The following is a 21,060-nucleotide window of genomic DNA, read 5'->3' as shown; positions in this document are numbered from 1 at the left end:
GTTATTTGGAGACTGATTATACTTTCTGAATGTGTCCAATTATTTGTCATGATATCTCTCCAAATTTATCTAAAAAATGGTCCAACTGAAAAATATTGATCTGGTAACTACATAAAAATTAGTTTCAAAAAATTAAAATTTTTTCTCTTCAAAGTGAATTTTTCAGCAGTTAAAAGACCACAAAAAACAAGTGTGTTTTGATGTATAGTACAAAATTGTTAAACTGGTAATAATTTTTGTGATATTTTCCTAGAAAAGAGGTGAGATTTCACTTATCAAATCTCTTCTTGATTCTCTACCACATCACTTGTAGTTGTAAAGAATGCATTAGGTAAAGTAGAATGGAATAATTTTTTTACTGTTGTTTAATATAAAGAGATTGTGGTAAAGGTATTTTTAAGTCTATATTATTTCAGTATAATATCTTAGTGATCCAGCAGTTCTGGGTGCTAATGCAATGCAATGGTAAAATAATCCCCTCCTGTAATTCGTCTTGCACAAATAAAGATTACACTATCTGTGCATGCAATTAAACCATGAGTAGAGCTAATGATTGACTCAATTTATTCAACTGTTTTGTTTATTACCAGGAGTACAAATTCTTCAACTCATAATATCCAACTCTTATAAAATGGGAAGAAATAAGCAAGATATAAATTATAATTATTAAAAAAATAATGATTGAATTATCATTGAATAATGATTGAAGGTTTTTTGTCTATCAATACATAATAGAAGTAAGATGAGTTTATGCAGTAAAGAAGTCTGCTAGTATTGAATATAGATCTAAGTATTATAAAGATAAAAAATTTTTATGTAGAATTTAGTATTTTATAATAGAAAAAATGGATAATGGTAAAAAAGATCTTCTGTTTTGATAAACAGATAGAGATCTTTGAAATGTGGTGTTGCAGTGGTGGTGGAGGGGGGGGGGCTGAAAATGTAGTATGTTGATAAAGAATTAATTAAATAGGTCTTAAATAGATATGGCAGGTAAACATTTGTAGCAAAACCATGTAAAGAGAAAAACAGAGCTACTCTGCTTCATAATAAGACATCTAGATTTAGTTAATTTGGTAGTGGAAGGATATATAGAGGATAAAAACTTTAAAGGAAGACAAAAGTTAAAATATATAAAGTAGATAATTAAGTATGAACAATGCACTAAAATTGTTGAGGCTGAAAGATTAACACAGAGTAGACTGAAGTGCAGAATATCATGAAACAAGTCAAGTGACTTATGACCCTCTTTATAAAAAAATAGCTGATCATACTAAATACTCATACTCTGGTCTCCTTTAGTGCGCCCAGAGTACTGTGGTTTTTGTCTACTTTTGGTGTTTTGATTGCTGGTCGAGTGTGTACCTTCCAGTGGTATCAAGTCTACCAATCGAGGATTGCGAACACAGCTAGCACAAGGTTAAAATATAGACTCATCTTTTCACTTTTTGCGAGAGTGAACGGAGAAAGTTTTCTGCGACGCGTGTCCGCCTCAACGGGGCTATAAGGTGGCAACGATTGCTGGTCGTTAGCCCCCGTAACAGAACAGGCCGAGCCTGTAGTCCTTCTGCGCTCTTATCAGAGCGAGGGCCGTAATTTGTGGTTTTTTGCCGTACGAGTAGTATCGCAATCAATCGATCCAGCAGCGGCCAAGAGGCACAAAGAGTGACAGGAGAACGTAAGGGTCTCCAGCTGCCCGTACTCGCTGCGGGTGGTTGTCACACCGTGGGCTTGCCCAAACCAGTTAGTAGGGAGACAGAGAGAATTTCGTCAGTTTTCCAGTGCGTTAGGGAATCTTCGGCCATGTCGGAGTTCCAAGTAGAGGAAACCAGGCGCCGGAGTCCAGGCGGACTCCAGGGAGAGACGGAGTGGTGTCGGAGTCCAGGCGGAAGAGGAAACCAGCGCCGGTGCCGTCGACTAGCTCCTCAGAGGACGAGGTAAGCGACGCGATGGACACAGGGGCACCCACCCTGGTGCGGTCCTCCCCTGTAGTAGAGGCATTTAAAAATTCAAAGGGCAGACCTGGTAGTTCTGCCCTGCTGTTGAAGGTAGTCCAGGAGGACCTGGACTACTTGGTAGACTTTCTTTCGCTTCCCGGCGGGGTCAGCTCGGGCGCGAGGAAGACAATTCTCCCCCGGCTAGGTAAGCTGAGGGAAGCTTTTACGGCGGTGAGCGAGGGTTTCGAGGCCTTGGCCTCCAAGCCCCAAGAGTTCAGGCCCCAGTGCAGCCCAGGCGTAACGCTGAGGTCCAGAAGACCAAACGAGAGGCCAGCAAAGCGGTAAAGAAGCCGGAGGTAGTTTTTGTTAACAAGGCTCCAAGACCACGAGTCAGGAATTGAAACGTGATTTCCGGGAAGTCCTTCGTGGCGACCGGAATCGGCTTAGGATTCGAGACATACGGGAGATCGGGAGACCAGCAAAGGTTTAGTCGTTGTTGCGGATAACAAGGAGACAGTCCAAGTCATCAAGGACTCTCCAGCGGTGCAGAAGCTTGAGGTTAAGGTGGACCCCAAGCGGTTGAGAAAGCCCCGAGTCATCATATATGACATCGAGCGGGGTCTCTCTGATGTGGAAGTTCTGTCTCTCATTCGGGAGCAGAATACTGATTTGGATGCGGCACCGTTCAAAGAGCAGTGTAGGTTAGTCTTTAAGACTGGAAAGCGTGATGCCCCTCGGTATCACGGAGTATTTGAATTAGGTGCTGGTCTCCACCAGAAGTTTTTGTCCGAGGGTAGAGTCTTCGTTGATTTTGCCTCTTGCCTTGTCAAGGAATACCTTGACGTACAGAGGTGCTTCAAATGTTGTAGGTTCGGCCATAGGGCCAAATTCTGTAAGTTTGCGTCGGTCTGCGCGCATTGTGGTGAGGAGGGCCACAAGCGTGACGACTGTCCGCAAAAGAAGGAGGCTCCGGTCTGCGTTAACTGCAAGCGGTTACGTAGAAACCATAGGCACTCCATCAATAGTAGGGAGTGCGGTAGTTATTTAAGAGCGGTTGAGGTCTACTTCAACTCGCTCGATGGTTAGGATCGGTCAACTCAATGCCCAGGGTGCCTATGCGGTCCAAGTAGAGTTAGGTAACGTCGTTGAAAAGCGGAGCCTCGATGTTTTACTTCTCCAATACCCGTATGTTGTCAAGGGTGATCTGCCAGGTTTTTCAGGCTGGAACAAGTTCCATGTAGGTGAAAGTAAATCCGCCGTTCTGTGCAGGAAGTCTATAGATAGCGTCTTTGTACGGCAAACCTCTGACACACATCATGTCGTTGTCAAGCTTGCTGTAGATGGTTTCGACCTAGTTGTGGTTAGTTCGTACTTTCAGTACAGAGATCCCACTGAATTACATTTGGAAAGATGGGATAGAATTATCAGGCAGGTAGCGGGTCGTCCTATTCTTATCGGAGTTGATGCGAATGCCAAATCGCTTCTTTGGCACAGTGGGATCACAGACGACGGCGGTGAATTGCAAGAAGGTTTCATCGCGCAGCACCGTTTTGAGGTGTTCAATGTCGCCGGCGAGTCGGCAACCTTCGCCGGTGCGATGGGATTGCGGAGGACTTTCCTAGGTACCAACATTGATGTTACCATAGGCAAGGATATTCCTGGTAGAATTCAGAACTGGTCTGTAGTCGATGATTGCGAAAGCGACCATCGGCTCATAGTTTTTGATTGGATAGGTGGGCTGCGCGATGTCTTTAGACAGGGACGCCCCTGTTCAGCAGGGACGCTTCTTGCACAGGCGGGCGGATTGGCCCAAGTTTTCCAATATTCTTGCGGCCAGGATGCGGGTGTTCACTCGTACCCTGGACGAGGTTCCTCTAGATAACCTGGCAGAGAATTTCTCCTCTGCGGTGGTTGAAGCCGCACAACTCTCAATCCCTCGTAGTACGGGTCGAGAGAGAGTAGCTGGTTGGTGGTCTCGGGACTTGACTGCGATAAAGCAGGCCGTGGGCCGATTCAGGAGAGCAGCACAGCGTGCGCGTGATCCTGACAGGCGCGAGGCCTTGTTTGCGGAGTATCGTCAGAAAAGGAACGAGTATTTTCATAGAATTAGGACTTCTAAATGAGATTCCTGGCGCTCTTTTGTTCAAGAGCAAGGCAATAAAGACCCTTGGGGTGTTGTTTATCGTGTACTTGGTCACAAACGTAAAAAGGACACTCTTATGTCGGCTCTCTCGACCCAGGACGGCGTTATTGTTGAGAAAGATCGTGTTCTATCTCTTCTGATGGACTATCTGCTCCCCGATGATACCGAGGTTGGTGAGACCTCGTATCACCGGAGAGTTCGAGCGGCGGTTGTAAATTTCAATACGGACTCTGTGTCTTTGGAGATTGCTGAGGCGGAAGTCCGCCAAGTAATCTGTAGCCTTGCTAGTAACAAAGCCCCCGGATATGATGGTATCACGGTGGAGCTCCTTGTTCGCACTCTGCCTGTAATTCTTGGCCCGTTGACTAGGGTGTTCAATAGGTGTTTGTTTGCCGGGTATTTCCCAGCTTGCTGGAAGCGTGGAATCTTGAAGCTGTTGTTCAAGGGTGGCGACAAGGACCCCACGGTTAGTTCTTCTTACCGTCCTCTGACGCTCTTACCAGTTGTTGCGAAAATTTTCGAAAAGGTAACCTTCGCATTAATAGTAGGCTCACTTTGAATCACATGCTGATGGACGACCAGTATGGATTTAGACCCGGTAAGAGTACAGAGGATGCGATTCATAGGGTCCTGGATCTGGCTTCAGGCAGTGAGTAGAAGTACGTACTCGGTGTCTTCTTGGACATATCCGGGGCATTTAATAACTTGTGGTGGCCCTCTGCCTTGTTTCAATTGCAGAAGCGTGGTTTCACGCAGGATGAAATTAGGACACTCTCGAGTTATTTCAGCGAAAGAACTGTTGTCCTTCGTGACGGCAGTTCGCAAGTAGGAAAGACCCTGTCAAAAGGATGTCCGCAGGGCAGTGTATTAGGTCCACTCGTCTGGACCATCGAGTTTGACTCTCTCATGCGGCTACGTTTGCCCAGTGGCTATCGCGTTGTGGCTTATGCCGACGATGGACTGCTGCTGGTTGAGGGTGGCTCGCGTGCTGAGATTGAGCTCAGAGCGGCACAGGCATGTAGGGTTTTGCGGTTGTGGAGTCTTCAGCATAAGATGGTTTTCAGTGCGGAGAAAACCACTATGATGTTTTTGAAGGGCCGTCTAGCTGCGACTCGCCATCCGCGGGTTGTGATGAACGGTCGCTCAATTAGGTATGTCACCCTTCAGAAATATCTGGGTGTTATCCTTGATGAGAGGCTTCTCTTCAAGGAGCACCTGAAGTATGTGGCGAAGAAGGCAGTTGATGCTTTCTTCGGCGTCCGTAGAGTGGTCCATCCCGATTGGGGGTTGAATTTCCGTACCATGGGGATTCTTTATAAAGGCGTTTGTGAGGCCATTATGTTGCACGCTGGGCCCGTCTGGGCTCATCGTTTGCGGTACCAATGTTATATGGACATTCTATTACGAGCCCAGCGTCTTCTTTTGTTAGCGGTTGTCGGTGGTTACAGGACTGTCTCGCGAGAGGCAGTAACTGTGATCGCGGGCATCAAACCTGTAGATATTTCGGCTACGGAACGTAACCAGCGATATGTTGCAAAGAAGGGAGACCTTCTTACTGCTGGGCGTATGCGTGAGATCGAAGACCAAGGTTTCGACTCTTGGCAAGATAGGTGGGATACTTCTTTGACAGGTCGTTATACGCATGGTATATTTCCCAATGTTAGGGAGTTGCGAGCTGTTAGCTGGGTATCCCCCAATCGGCATACCACTCAGTTCCTCTCTGGACATGGTGCCTTTAGGGATAAATTGGCTAAGTTTAGGTTGGTTGATTCCGGCTTTTGTCCGGACTGTAGGGTCGATGACACCGCGGACCATGTCCTTCACATATGTCCCCGGTACGAAGCTGAGCGTACCAGAGTTGCTAGGGAACTCGAGAGAGTAAACTCTATTTTGAATCTACGAGTCAACTGGAGGACTCGTAGAGAGTGTACAATAGTTGCTGGCTTCCTTCGCTTCCTCGCCCTGAGCAGGGCTGCCGAAGGGATTTAGTAGGTGATAGGAACCTGGATGGCTAGGGACCGCCTGGGCAGTTGACTGGCCGAAGGTAGGCGCTTAAGGCAGCGTGCCTCGGTTAGATGTATTGGTGGCATGTATTTAATCACGCTGTCGGCGGAGTTGCGGCCGTTGTCGGCGGGCAGGGCTATCCTTGCCCGGTAGGTGCGGTCGCGCTCCGACGGGGGCACTTATGAGCTAATGACACTGTCGGCGGGGCTTCTCTGGGTACTGCTTTGGTGGTATGCAGGGGAGTCTTGAAGGCGGTCTGCGAAAGATGGTGAATGTCACGCGGGACTCCGTGATGGCGCTGTGCGGGAGTAGGCGTTAATTCTCCTCTCCCGGGCAGACCGGAGCGGAGTCAGATAGGAACTCATTTTGAGTATTAAGCGGGGTTCTTAAGGGAACTAGGTCTAAATTTCGATGTATGAAACTTTAGTGGGAAAGTTTGTTGTTGAGGCTATTAGTACGGATCTGAGACATTCAGTAGTTGGCTCTATAATAGTTAGGACTAGGCGCGGGGTCTTCGTTCCGCGGTTAGGCTTCTAGCTTAGTTCCTGAGGGCGACGTGGTAGCTGCAGGTGTCCGTTGTCTTCATTCTGAAGACATAAACACGAAAAACTATTTCGGGGTGAACTTTACCGATGCAGATGTCCCTCGGGGCATCTACATCGGTGGCATCTCTGCGGGGCCTGGACTGAAAGCTGTGGTGCGCAATCAGTTTGAGGGCGAGAAGATGTCCTCCGTTAAAGCCACTACTGGCTAGGAACGGAGGGGGTGGTGTAGCGCCCGGACACGTTACGAGGTGGGATCTTCTCCCCTCGGGGGGAATCGAGATGATCTTACTGAATATGAAAACAATGCATAATTTCAACAAAATAGCATAACAGCAAATATAGACAAATATTGGGGACTTCCAAACACTTGTTTTCAATTGATGAATCATCTCAACAAATATCTGGTTATCTTGTTCTTTAGAGATTAGTCTTTTTGTAGAGATGAAAAAATAAAATTTATAAAGAAAACTCCCCACATTTCAGAAACTTCAAAATACTGGTTTGTTTTCACAGGAAGATTATACTTATGAAAATTTTTGAATTAAAACTAGTGAGTTTAAAAACACAAATGAACAAAAGAAATTTGTTCTTAGGTAAAAAACGAAAGAACATCCTAAAATACTGATGAACAGCATTCCACCGATCTGTAAATGTAAATCAGGTATAAATCTTAATTCTATTGAAATTACTTCTTTTTTTTTAATATATAACAGATATGTATTTTATATGTATTGGTATGTATTTACTTTCTAAATGCTCTGTATTTACTTACTTCCTAAAAACAAATGGTGGTTGTTGAGCTCCAGCCAATTTGAACATATGTCCATTGAATCCAGATTTTAGTTTATTTGGAAATAGGTTGATATTAGGACGTGTTACATAGTTGCACCTCCATGCTGTTAATATTTGTGGTTTAGTGTCACCAAGAGGATCAGCGTACAAATTTTGAGTATACATGTTGATATCTTTCTGTGATTTGAGAAACATAATAAAACTATTAAATTAAATTTCTTTAGTAATAAATTTATTTTAAAAAAAATATATTTCAGATAGTATAAGTTGAAGTGGCCATTGTCATTAATATGAATAAGTACAGTGAATTACATATTAAGTTGAACCCATTTGTCAACTTTCTGTCTAATATTAATTTTTCGGCTTGTATACCCATATCTTTTGCTGGAATTAACAACTTTTAGTTCAATTTAGTTAAATCATTATCAAAATAAGTTTTTCCATGTTTATCATTATTTTGATTAACAAATTATTTTTTGCCTCATCAGTATGCGTACCTTATATCCACAACAGTTAGGTATGATAAGAATGTACTTGTTCAAAGTCCAAGATAATGAAGCCAATTTCATTTTGAAGAAATGGTTGTAATTATATATTTAGCAAATGAAATTGCAACTTTCTGTAGTTAAAGGCTTAATACACAATCCTCATTTAGAGTCTAATGTCATGAGTATTACAAGATTCCACAGTCACAAGCAGATCTGTTGTTATTGATGGACCTAAACAGTTGAAGTCAACAAAAAAAATCTTACAGGGAAACATCTATAAATAAAATTAAAAAAAAAAATAAAAAGAAATGATTAATAAAAGAGTGACTAATTAAATTTTTTTTTTTTTCATTAAAAAAGGTTATATTTGCATTACATTTGTCAGCATAACGTACTAACGAGCCCAGCAGCCACTGACAGCATGGAAGAAAGAAGAAACCTGCAATTTCCCCCGTTCAGCCCTTCGGGGCCATGGGAATACTAAGGTTAATGGTATGTAACTTCGTTACTGCCAATTCTCGGAAAGTGCAGGCCAAAGAAGAATGAAGAGGTCATCGGAAGAAGAAGGAAGACCCTCTACTCGACCCAACACCACGGACAGGAGTCCGGAAAAGAGCCCAGCAGAGATGCGTCCCGAAAGGCAGCCATCACAGAAGTGGATGAAGAGCTTCTACTCAACCTCTCCTTTTAAAACTTACATTTAAATTAACTTAAATCAGCAATTGCGACTTCTCCGGAGAAGGGGGCGTATTGCTCCCTCCATACAGTTAGTGCCCCGTTGTGGCGTATTCCTGCTAGCCTATGAAGCGTTAGCACCGAAAGGACTTCAGTGGACGGTCTGAAGGGGAATTACGTCGGGAGAATAGGTTTCATAAGCCTAGCCTTCCGCGGTCGGCCCATAAAATGGGTTTGATAACGCTAGTTTAACAACGGATTGGAATGCAATTAAATCCATCCTTAAAATCAAAATATAAAATAAGACAAATTGAAAAATTAGACCCGTCATATAAAATAAACCTTTAAAAACACGCCCGATAGAATCATCCAGCAGCAAGGGACACTGTCCAGGATCTGCGATCCGTAAGGAGAATCTATAAACTCCCGCCAACTTTGCATTCCATTATATTCCATAACGTACTTACACATAGGCAGTGAATGATTGGAAAAGTCTCAGCTATTTTTTATTAATTAATTTTTTCGGAGATTCTGTTGATCAAAATGTTTCTACTGTTTCCTTTGATCCTTGCAGGCATGCTAGGGCAGGAATCATTTTCAGGAAACTATTACTTTAAAGAACTATAAAATTTTAAGTTCAAAAATGAATGATAATTATTTAAGTTTAAACGTGTGTAAAACTGTTGCAATAGTTTTCTCAGGTAGGAGTATCATTGCTAATCATATGGAAAATCTTTGCATTACTGAGTTATCATTTGCATATACTAGTTATATTTCTGTTGTCCATATTGTAAAATTTTGAGCATTTTTTGACTAATATATTTTTGGCCATGTAATTTACTCTTCTCCATTCTCAGTACATACTTGAACCATCATGAATGCAACGCAAGAATGGCGGGAGTTTCAATATTTCTCCCTACAGATCGCAGAGCCTGGACAATGTCCCTTGCTGCTGTATCTTTCTATTATCGGGCGGATTTCATCGGTTATTTAATGGCGGGTATAAATGTTAAGTTTTATTTTTGGATGGATTTGGTAATTTGCGTTCCTATCCGTATGGACCATGGTGTAATTTTTTTTCTGGTTCTGGCCGGGATAGACTAAACTTTTGAGCCTAGTAATCCCGGCGTGATTCCCCTTCAGTCCATCCGCTGAAGTACCTTCGGTACTATGACCATCATGACTGCTTTCTAACTGCCTCTTCATTTTTTATATATCTGCATACACAAAAAGAAAAACGTTGTTCCTAAAAAATAACAATATTTGCTTGAACTAAACCAAAAACCAGAATTATTTTCACGTTTTACAGCATATCTCAAATCTCAAAAAGGCTCTTATTATCCACCAGTTTCTATTTATAATGAATTACCTAATGAAATTTCTGCATATCCAATGAATATGTATTTGAATACATATCTTACTTAAAATAATCTATCAATTAATACCTCAATAATTGTTACATTGTTGCGGTACCGTTGGTTGTGCTTTTGTTGTCAATGAAAGGACTTATATGTTTGGCCTACCCAGTATTACGAGTGTGTTTACCATTGAACTACTCGTTATAAATAAGGCTCTAAATATCGTTAACCCTAAATATAGAAACATTCTTATTTGCAGTGATTCGTGTAGTGCTCTCCAGGCGTTAGAAAACTTTTATTCCAAACATCCTGTCGTCGTTGAAATTTACGATGTAATCGCTGAGTTAGGTAATCGGAACACAGAAGTAAGTTTTTGCTGGGTCCCTAGCCACGTAGGCATTCTAGGTAACGAAAGAGCAGGTTATGCTGCCAAAGAAGCGTGTATTCAACCTCCTTTCACCACCCGAGTTACTACCTTTGATTTTATTAATCGTGTAAAACAATCACTGAGAGCAAGGTGGCAAAGTGACTGGGCGACTACCGTCGATAATAAACTCCGACGGATTAAAGATTCAGTGTTGCCATTGGGCTTTTCTTACAGAAAATCTTGTCGTGAGGAAGTGGTCCTCTGCCGGTTTCGAATAGGACATACGAGAATCACACACGAATACCTAATGTCAGGACAAGTCCCACCCCTATGCACACGATGCAACTGCCGCATGACTGTGCACCACATTCTCGTGGACTGCATATGTTATGCGGCGTTGCGTCGTAAGTTTAATCTACCTAGAAACATCCGTGATATCTTGTACAATAATAACGAAATTTTGAACCGGATGTTTCTGTTTTTGCATAGTACCAGGTTACTTCAAAAAATTTAATGCTATCATATATATTTTGTGCTAGAAGAGTTGTTGATAATTTTTAACCTTTACTTTCAATTTTGATTTTTTGGGTTCTATGTCTTTAATTTTATTATCCGAGAAGGGAGCCTTTTGCACAACCAATCGGAATTAGGTAAGTTTTATACAGTTTCTTTATTCGATTATTTTAACTTTTATATTTTAAAGACTTCGTCTGCGGTACTAGTTTTGAGTTTTAGTTTACCTTCTTGACTTGTTTTAATAAATTTTTATTATATGATTAATACTAATTTTACACCTTATAAGTTTTATTATTATGGAGTTATTTTACCCTTTTATTAATAAAATTCCGGGCGATAACACCCAGGCGTTTTTCGCCCACAAACAAAAAAAAAATTGTTACATTTTTTTCTGTACTGACTTTATTTATCACTTTCACATAATTGGATTATTATTATTTCTATAATTTATTTTATTATTTTTTTTATGGGTTAATGCTATATACACTTGATCCTTTCAGACGAATACTGTAGCAGTTACACTTTGTTTTGTGTAATAACAAATCTATTACTTCTGACATCATGAATGTAATAAATAATTGTGAATAAAATCAATATTTCATCAAAAATAAAAATTTCAAAATCTGATTTCTGACATAAGAGTAAGCTTTAATTTTGATTTTATTAATCTGTGTAAAAATGTATTCAAAATGAGTAAATCTTGAAAAATTAATGACACAATCCTGATAAAGATACAATCCTAAGTAAGACACAAGACACAATCCTAAGTAAATATATTAAATTATAAGATATCCTAGATTGCAGTAAGGATTTCAATTAGTTTTAAATTCCGTATTAAACTGATGGATTAATTGCAAATAAGAGAAATGGATTTTTATTGTATATTCTTAGTAAAAACAATATAAAAAAAATATTACCTTTTCACCATTGAATTCTTCAAGTTGTAAAGAAGGATCAGCAATAATAAGTAAATTGAGAATTTTATTTGAATATATTCCTGATTTTCTGCTTAAGAAGTTATTTATCTGCCACTGTGAAACCTGAGTGATAAGAACAACTTTGGATATTGGTTGTGGACCAATTACTTCCAGACCAGTTTCAATTTCTTTAGTTAATAATATATAAGCTTGATTTTTAACTTCAGACAATTTCAGAGTTTTTCCTATTACTTGATATGTTGTGTTTGCTGTGATTATCCTACCTTGTGTTAGTGATATAGGATATGTTATAAGTAACTGATCAATAATCTCCTGTAATAAAATAAGTAGAAAAGTATTTAAACTAAAAGTATATTAAACATAAAAAATTCACTGATCGCAAATCTCAATATCTTATTTTCAAAACAAATTAATGTTAGATGCTGTAATTGCAATAGTTGTAGGTAATGACATGGGACAAACACACCCCCTAAAAAGGCATAGTCTGTAAAGAACAACAATGTGTTGTACAAGCTTGTGAAGAAAAGTGGGGAATAAAGTGGTTTACACTACTGAATAGAGGTTTTATTAATATTAGTTAACTCAATAAGGCAAATGTGTGTTGCATATCAGCATTTCAGCCTTATGTAGCAGCACCTTAACTCGAATTAATCATGGGTACAGTCTATAAAATAAACGCCAGTAGTATAAAGAAAAATCAAACTTGTATTACACGTGCTTTATGATTGTCTGGTAAGAATATTTGTAACAAATAATGTATCCTTTTTGAGAACGGTGTTCTTTATAAAATGGTTGCACTCAAGAGATGTAATTTAAAAAAATATGAATATAATAAATCAGCAATGGTGTTGCTAAAAGTTTCCACTGAGTAGAATGATAAACCAAATCTGGAGGAAGTTGAAAATTTGACTAAAACCATTATTTTTTTATTTGGGAGTCAATTTGGAGAAACTCTTTGTTAAGTTTTAATATCATGCTTTCTTATTCAAAATATTGTAATGGTAGCTTGTTGTTGTAGTTGCATTTCACGCTGCTAGGGCTGACGACACGCGTGCACTTCTTTGTTACATTCGGGTGTGGGCACACGTTGCAAGATGGTGTAGTGAGACGGTAACACACAATGCATTTAGTTATTCAATCATTCATTTACGTTAATTCGATTCAATATACTTCAAATACTCTGTATTATTAATATTCAATTTGTTATTACTAAACTGAAATCAAACTACAACAAACAAGACTACCAGATATACTTAATCAAAAATGTATTCTACAAATGAATAAATTTAACTACATAAACTCAATATAGATTCGCCTACTTATTCAATCTCCAAATAATCAACACAACACTTTAAGACAAAATTTTCATTTTTTTAAAATAGTTCAAGACTCATGTGAGTAAAATTTTCCTCAAGTCTAGCCTTCAGCCAAGATATGAACCCTAACCCATCTCCTCTACTTGCTGTCTCTTAAACACCTCAAATCCAAACATTAATATCATTAATGTCTCATATATAGAAGAGTACCATGCCAAAATTGAAGATTTTTGGTTCAGTCCTTAAGATTTTATGTATGTGGCACATAGCACACATACAGACTTTGCTGCCTTATTTTACATTTCTCTATCTTTCATAAGACTCTGAATTAAAAAAAGTAGGAAGTTGATTTTTGATATAATTCTATTCATTACTATTGATGTAGTATATACTATACAATAACTGCTGGAAAAGATAAACAATACTCAAAATATTAGGGTAAAAATGTTTTTGTGTGTTTTGAGCTGTAGTAACCATAAAGTTGTTAAGCATTTTGATATTAGTTTATTTACTTATAAATTCAGTAAATGCATACTGGTGTAAACCCAGAAATTAATTTTTTTAATCACCGAGTAACAATATTTTTTATCACTAATAAAGACAATGATAAGTTTATTTAAATAATAGACAAAAGAATAAAAAAATAAAAAACAATAATAAAAGAAATAATCTGAAATAAAATTCTGGAAAGTTGAGATGACCTAGATAGGGAGAAAGTGCCACAGAACAATTTAAAACGTTAATATATTCCACAAAAAATAAGAAATAAATATGTATAAAACTCATAGAAAATTAATCATTTATTAAAAAGTGCAAATCCACCTTATCAGCAATTAATTTTGACTTCTCGACATCTTTTAGTCCTAAGACCATCATCAGGAGATTAAAATATCATTATAAAATAAAGTTAAAGAATTAAAATATTAAGCAGTCGTGACTGATTGCTATCAGTATACTGATTTAAATGTACAGTCTAATCTGGTGGAATAAAATAAAATCAATGGAAAGCAGTTCTAAGAATGATATTTTATTTGAATTATTATCTTTTTATATCTATATTTAGGCCGCATTTAAACAATTTATCACCTTTAAAAAATTTTTGCTCATTAATTAGATTTTTGTTTACTGTAAATGTGATATTTTTCTAAATTAGATATAATAATTATAAGATATATCTAAACTTTTCATAAAAGTATTTGAATTGTATGCATGACCATTATCAAATATATGTTTAGACGTGTTATAATTATTATAATACATCTAACTTAGAAAAATATCACATTTATAGTAAACATAAAAATCCAATTAATGAGCAAAGATTTTTATTCATGCAATATAGAACATAAAATCCATAAATAAAAATAACAGAGTTAAAGGCCCAGAGCTAAGACCTTGGTCAAATTATTGAAACAAGCCATAATTATTATGTATATAAAAAAAAATTTATGATCGGTTACCTAATTATTTATATATATGGCTTCACTTATTAATGAAATACCATCATCAACTTCACAATATTAAAAAGATAACATTAATTTTTCTAAGCACCAAAGGAACCAATGAAGCTGGCTGCTGCATCCAAAGAAAAAGATGATTCTTTCTGGGTCTAACATAAGGCACTCATAAATCAATATTGTTTATATCCCTAAGAATACTTTTTTTAAGTACCTTACTAGTAAATATAACATCCTGAAACAATCATTGATCATTCAGGGAACTAAGACCCCAGAAACTACACTGGGCCATACAATCAAAAAACACTTCAGTAAAATCTGTATGTCAAAAATTAAAAAGTTGTTTCTGAACATTTTCAGTTAAATTAAATAAATTAGAATTTTAGTTTCTATTGTACTTCTATACTGGGGCACAGTATTCAAGCATTGGGCTAACCATTTTCTTACACAGATGAAGGATCAACTGAACATCTTGAAACAAGCGACAGACCCATAAAAGCAGTCCAAGGTTTCTCTTTGCTTTGGATACTGTTCGGAAAATACATTCACTTAACCATAATTTGTAATCAAACAAAACTCTGAAGTCCATAACTACTTCTTTTCTATATTTTTGACAATGACCAACCGCAGAAATTTAACTTTCAATGTCTTTCTGGAATATGTAATGGCAATGGTTTTTTTCTAAATTGAGGGGCATTCTATTAATAATTGACCATTCATATATTCTATTAATTTCACTCTGAAAAACTCAACTGATCATTTTTACAATTCACATCTGCAAATAAAAGGATCTTTGAAAAAATAAAGGTGAAATTATTATTTATGATGAACTGTAAAGCAGAGGACCCAAGTTAGAACTCTGAGGAACACTACATAGAGCACTATACATACTAGAAATCCTACATAACACCTTTACTTTAAATGTTTTCTCAAAAAGCTAGGATTTAGCCAACTTAAAATACTATCTTTGATTCCAAAAAGAGCAAATTTTTACAAACATAAATCATAAAGTATCTTGCCAAGGCCTTCTGAGAGTTGAAATATACAACATCAATCTTTTTCCTACCTTTGATCTCAGGGAAACAATAACATACATTAAGATTAGTTATGGTAGACCACATAGATATAACACCATGTTGATGAGGCAAGATACTATGAAACAAAGCAGAATGTTGGTGAATAATTTTTTCAAAGATTTTTGAAACTACATTCAACACTGATACAGGCTTAAATTAAATGGAGAATTCCCTTTTTAGGAGCAGGGGAAACCAGAACTTCCAACAACTGGGAAAAATTTCACTAGTTAAACTGTTAGTGAACTTAAGTAACAATGAAATCACCCAGACCTTTATTATAAATGGTGGAATACCATCGTTACCAACTGCAGCTGTAGATTAAATCACTTGTGCCTCTTGATACCTCCTTTTTTGAAACAAAAGGGACATCAATAGTGTCCATATTATATCCTTCATCATAGATAACAGTATATGCAGGATTATTCATTTGAAATACAAAATGAAAATAAAATTCAAAATTTCTTGCTTCCTCACAAAACTAACTCTTCTGCATCAGTAATTATCCTACTATATTTTTTTATTAGTCTCAAACCACACTTTTTACTTAAAAAGGATTTTATGAATCTGAAAAGGTTTAGTGGCCTACATTTCAGATCAGCCTCTGCAGTTTCTAGCTGCAGAAATGTTATCTTCCCTTAAAAGTATTTTGGCCTGCTTTCAATAAGCCAAAATACATTGGTAGTCTATGATACTCAAAGCATTTATGAGTGAAAATTTATAACAACAAATATCGTGCCCAGTTTTTTTATATTTCTATGCTCAATGTTTTTTTAATCTTAAACACTGTTTGAGTCACAGAGAACCACGCAGGAAATTTCTTGAGCAGCACCCTTTTTTGAGGAATATGATTTTCCATATGCTTATTAATCAATTCACAAAAACAAGAAGCAGGTACACTAATGTTGGCAGAAAATAAAAGAGTATTACAGTTCTGTTATCTAACAGTTTCATAAAACCAGAATAGTCACCCTGCTAAAAATCAAATGTAAGCATCTCAAATTTTGATGAAACTACTGTAAATACCAGGGGATCATGGAGTGCATCATGATACACAAATGAGTAAGTCTCCGGGGCAACATTTACCTCGATGTTAGAAAGAACAATAAGAAAAGAAAGAAAAAGGGTGGGTTACTCCCAAAACGAAGTTTTACCAGAACCTATAGGAAAGGTTAAGTTCTTTCTTTTTCCTGTTTACCCTCCGGTAACTACCGTTCAGATAATACTTCAGAGGATGATATGTATGAGTGTAAATGAAGTGTAGTCTTGTACATTCTCAGTTCGACCATTCCTGAGATGTGTGGTTAATTGAAACCCAACCACCAAAGAACACCAGTATCCACGATCTAGTATTCAAATCCGTGTAAAAATAACTGGCTTTACTAGGACTTGAACGCTGGAACTCTCGACTTCCAAAACAGGTGATTTGGGAAGACGCGTTCACCACTAGACCAACCCGGTGGGTAAATTAAGTTCTTCTATCCTCGGTTAACCTTCCTACAGGGAAGGATAAGTTCTGCTACCTTCTGCAAAAATTCTCCACCATGGAAGTCAATATTCCAAAGTCGTCTGGTACTTTTTCTTGACCCCCAGTACCATGTGTTATTAATCAAGTGTTATTCAGGAAAAGTAGGCTTATAACAGGTTTAAACGTTTGCCTTCTCAAGAAAATTAGATTGAAAAACAACTAAACCGCCTAACGTTTATTATTAACATGTAATCATAATTAAATGACAGCAATCAGTAATATTCAAGTTAATTTCGAACTATACATTTACTACTACTGAACTAATTTTTAAATGTCATAATCTATCGTACGGAAAACAGCAGTTTTTAATTTTTACAAATTCATATCATTTTTCAGTTAAGTTTTGTTCTCTTTTGTTTTTTAAAATAAAAGTTTATTCTTGTTTGATTTTCGTAGACATTATTACGTCAATTTTATCAGAACTAAATTTTCTACAAGTTTTGATAGTAAAATTTACGCACTTATTAGTAATTTAATAAAGTTGTACATCAAACCTAAATTACGTGTTTTTCGGTCACCGATATTTTTTTCTGTTTTACGTTGGATATCATGAAACTATGTTATTGATGTTTTGGTAGATATTCAGGTCAAAAAACATAATAAAACAAATTTGTATCTTATTTAAGCCAGCATTGCTGACTTGTGTCTCGAGACATGACGGTGAGGAGCCACGAACTTGCCCGAAATGAGCCGATCGCTCGCTCGAATTCTCCTCACAGTCGAGCCACGCGCGTATTTCAAATTCAACTTCAATAAAGAACTGACGACTTGAAAGTGAATTAAATTGACGAATTTTTGTTTATAATTTTAATATTTAATTAATTATTAATTATTCATAATTTTTAGTTATACTTATTTATGAAAAATTATTTACAATTATTTTTGAATAAAAAAGAAATATTTGATTAATTATAAATGTATTATCTACATATTATTTACTTCGTTCAAGTGGTGGGGAAACGATAATAAAAAATTAAATTTTGACGATATTTCTTTCCACATACTCAACATTGTAATCGAAACTATTTTTTTTTTCAAAAATCTTTTGTCAAAAGTAATTGGTCTCTCAAAAATCATATTTAATCTTTTAATTTTTAATTTGATGAAAATTTTGTATAAAAAATGTTGTTCTAAAAATATGTCGTCTAAGTATTCAATTGGTTATATACGAATTTTGTATATTTTTTTAATTAAATGGTTTAAATAATTGTTTTTCTGACAAAAATAAATTTAAAGAATTGATGAAACGGCTGCTTTAATTTCGATTGATTAATATGTTAAAAAAAATAATAATTCGTAATTCTATTAGGCCGAAAAGGTTTACGCTGTTTTTAATTACAATTTAATGCTGGGAAACGAGACTTATCAACGTCCTAATAGATTAATAATTATTAATGAAATAAATAACAAAGTTTTATTATTGCTTTTGTCCGCCATTTTGAATTTTGAAAAACGAATATAAAATTCGTAATATACGACTTGAAAAACCCTTGTATAACGAATTTCATAAAAAAACAATACAATGGTGGGCAAAAATTGTTTTTGAACATTTTGAAATTTGAAAAACTAATTTAAGATTCGTAATAAGCGAATCAAAAAATCTATTGGTACAAATTTTCGTCGAAAATGGAGTCGAAATAATACATTTATAATTAATCAAATATTTCTTTTTTATTCAAAAATAATTGTAAATAATTTGTTCATAAATAAGTATAATTTAAAATTATGAATAATTAATAATTAATTAAATGTTAAAATTATAAACAAAAAGTTGAGAGACAAGTGGCATTGCTGGCTAGGCCATATGTTACGCCGTTCTGGCTGGTGAGCGCTGCGCTCACCGTTCGACTTTTTCTATTCCATTGTTTCATATTGTCAATTTTATGCAAACAATTATTTTTTAATGTTCGTTATTACTGATTAATGATACAAAATTAATTCTCTGATAGTATTATTTAATAATAACTACTATTTACTTGCGTAAATGATGTATTTTGTTTGGATTACTTCTGGAGATTTTAAATACACTTTATCACCTTATTTGCGTAACACACGTAATTTATTCTTGCACTTATTTTTATTTATTTAAAAAAAAACAAAACATATAAGTTTCCACTTTGAAAATTAAAAGATCAACTGTCAACTGTTACAAATTATAAGAAAATTGTTTTTACACTACCAATAATTAATTTGTTTCCTAGAACTAAAAAAAAATCAACTTTATAGATTTTTCAAAAAACGTATCCCATGTAGCTAAAATAGTTCAATTATTATAAATACAGTAATATTTTAGCTTATCCTCGCTTTCGGTGTCTGGTCCCTTTTTTTTATTGCATTTGTGTAGATTGTAACTGTGCTCCCTACAAATATCAGAATGACATTTTACACACCTAACTTTTGTTTTTCTGTTTTTTTTGGGCAGTAAGAGCATTTCTATCGATCTTCTTCGATCACTGCCATAGGTAGCTCTTCCTCTTCTGGCAGATTAGCTTGTCTTCGTACTTGCAATTTTAGAACTGGATCCGGATTTTTTATTGAAACTCGTGTTATTAGAAAAGGTTTTGTTAGTTCTTTGGATAGAATTTTTATGAATTCTCGTCTTGAAATTAATTTCTGTGTATTACTTCTAAAAATTATTTGACTGTTTATTGTCGCAACGTTTAGAAGAGAAAAAACACAGGAAGTGGCCATCTGAAGCTTATGCGTGAAACAGAATACATACTAACCATTTCATCCACGACATCTACAGCTCCTTTTGTACGATCATCTCTGGCTTAAAATCTTTATTTTGAGAGTGTATAGCATCATCGTAATGCGTGGTGGGTAGTAAAAGCATATTTTTGTTCTTTTTGGCACATATGATGCCAGAGGACAATCATTTTCTCCATACAAAAACATGATTTTTTTCAAAGGTCTGTTTTGTTTCCAGCAGTAATGGAGGAATTTCACGTTTATTTTTTTCTCAGCGTCCCTACAGTTGTAGTTTTAACATTTTTTAGACAATGTCTTGATAAACTTACAGATGTAAACCAATTATCCGTAGTACATTGCGTCCAGTGTTCGCAATAGGTTCAATAAGGCGCTTTGCCACACTGTTTGCACTATTGTCTTTTCTATACTGACCCTCCGGCTATGTTCCAGAGAATAATTTCATATTGAATGTACAAAATGTCTAGAAACAACTAATGAAAAGATTTTTATACTATTCTTATTTGGCTTTGAGGGAATGTACTGCCGAAAACTACACTTTCCTTGGAATCCCACAAGCATTTCATCAATTGTACAATGCTCTCCAGGAGTATAATATTCGGAACAATGTCTTACAAATTCATCAAATATAAGACGGATAGATGCTAATTTGTCTATTTTTTTTCTTTCATCCCTATCGATAATGTTGTCAAAACATAGAGCCTGTAATAAGATGTAAAATCTATTTTTTGACATAACGGTTTTGAAATACTTTGGAGCAGTTCCATCGTCAGCCCAAAGATCTTGAAGATTCACATTGGAAGATTTCATCGTTCCTGTTAAATATTAAAGTTCCAGTAAAGCTCTTATTTCATTTATATTAGTGTGTAAAATTGATCTTTCACGCTTGTAATTGAGCTGCATTTTTGCTAGATAAGTATTTGTGTAGGTTACTATTTCATGCAAAATATCATCTGAAGTAATGAGTTGGCATGCATCAAGTGATGCTTTCGTGTCTTTTGCTACCTTTTATACTACAGGTAAATGCATAACCAGATTATGTGATCAAGTTCGCACATATTTTGCTGGCTAATTCAAATTTCATTTAGTTGTTCTGTATTTACTTAGCATGTATTTAACTTTAGAACATGATCAGAACATGCTGATACTTCTGAGTCCGTATTGTGATTAGCAATTTTTTCTACACCTGTGAACGTCATAGTAACAATAAAATTGCA

At 36.3% G+C, this 21,060-nt stretch overlaps 1 protein-coding gene across 1 annotated transcript in view; it reads right to left on the bottom strand.

Annotated features, from left to right (window-relative positions):
- The window catches only part of LOC142317965 (ionotropic receptor 21a-like), a 66,113-nt gene extending 45,460 nt beyond the window's left edge, over window positions 1-20,653 (bottom strand). The window contains 4 exon segments of the mRNA XM_075354497.1: window positions 7,252-7,273; window positions 7,376-7,598; window positions 11,743-12,075; window positions 20,459-20,653. Of these exon segments, the coding sequence (XP_075210612.1) occupies window positions 7,252-7,273; window positions 7,376-7,598; window positions 11,743-12,075; window positions 20,459-20,653 (773 nt within the window).
- Window positions 20,654-21,060: the final 407 nt, after the last annotated feature.

Source organism: Lycorma delicatula, chromosome 1, assembly GCF_047948215.1.
Source record: "Lycorma delicatula isolate Av1 chromosome 1, ASM4794821v1, whole genome shotgun sequence".
Classification (NCBI taxonomy): domain Eukaryota; kingdom Metazoa; phylum Arthropoda; class Insecta; order Hemiptera; family Fulgoridae; genus Lycorma; species Lycorma delicatula.
Note: the sequence above shows the minus strand (reverse complement) of the source record. Positions and strands in the feature narration are given on the sequence as shown.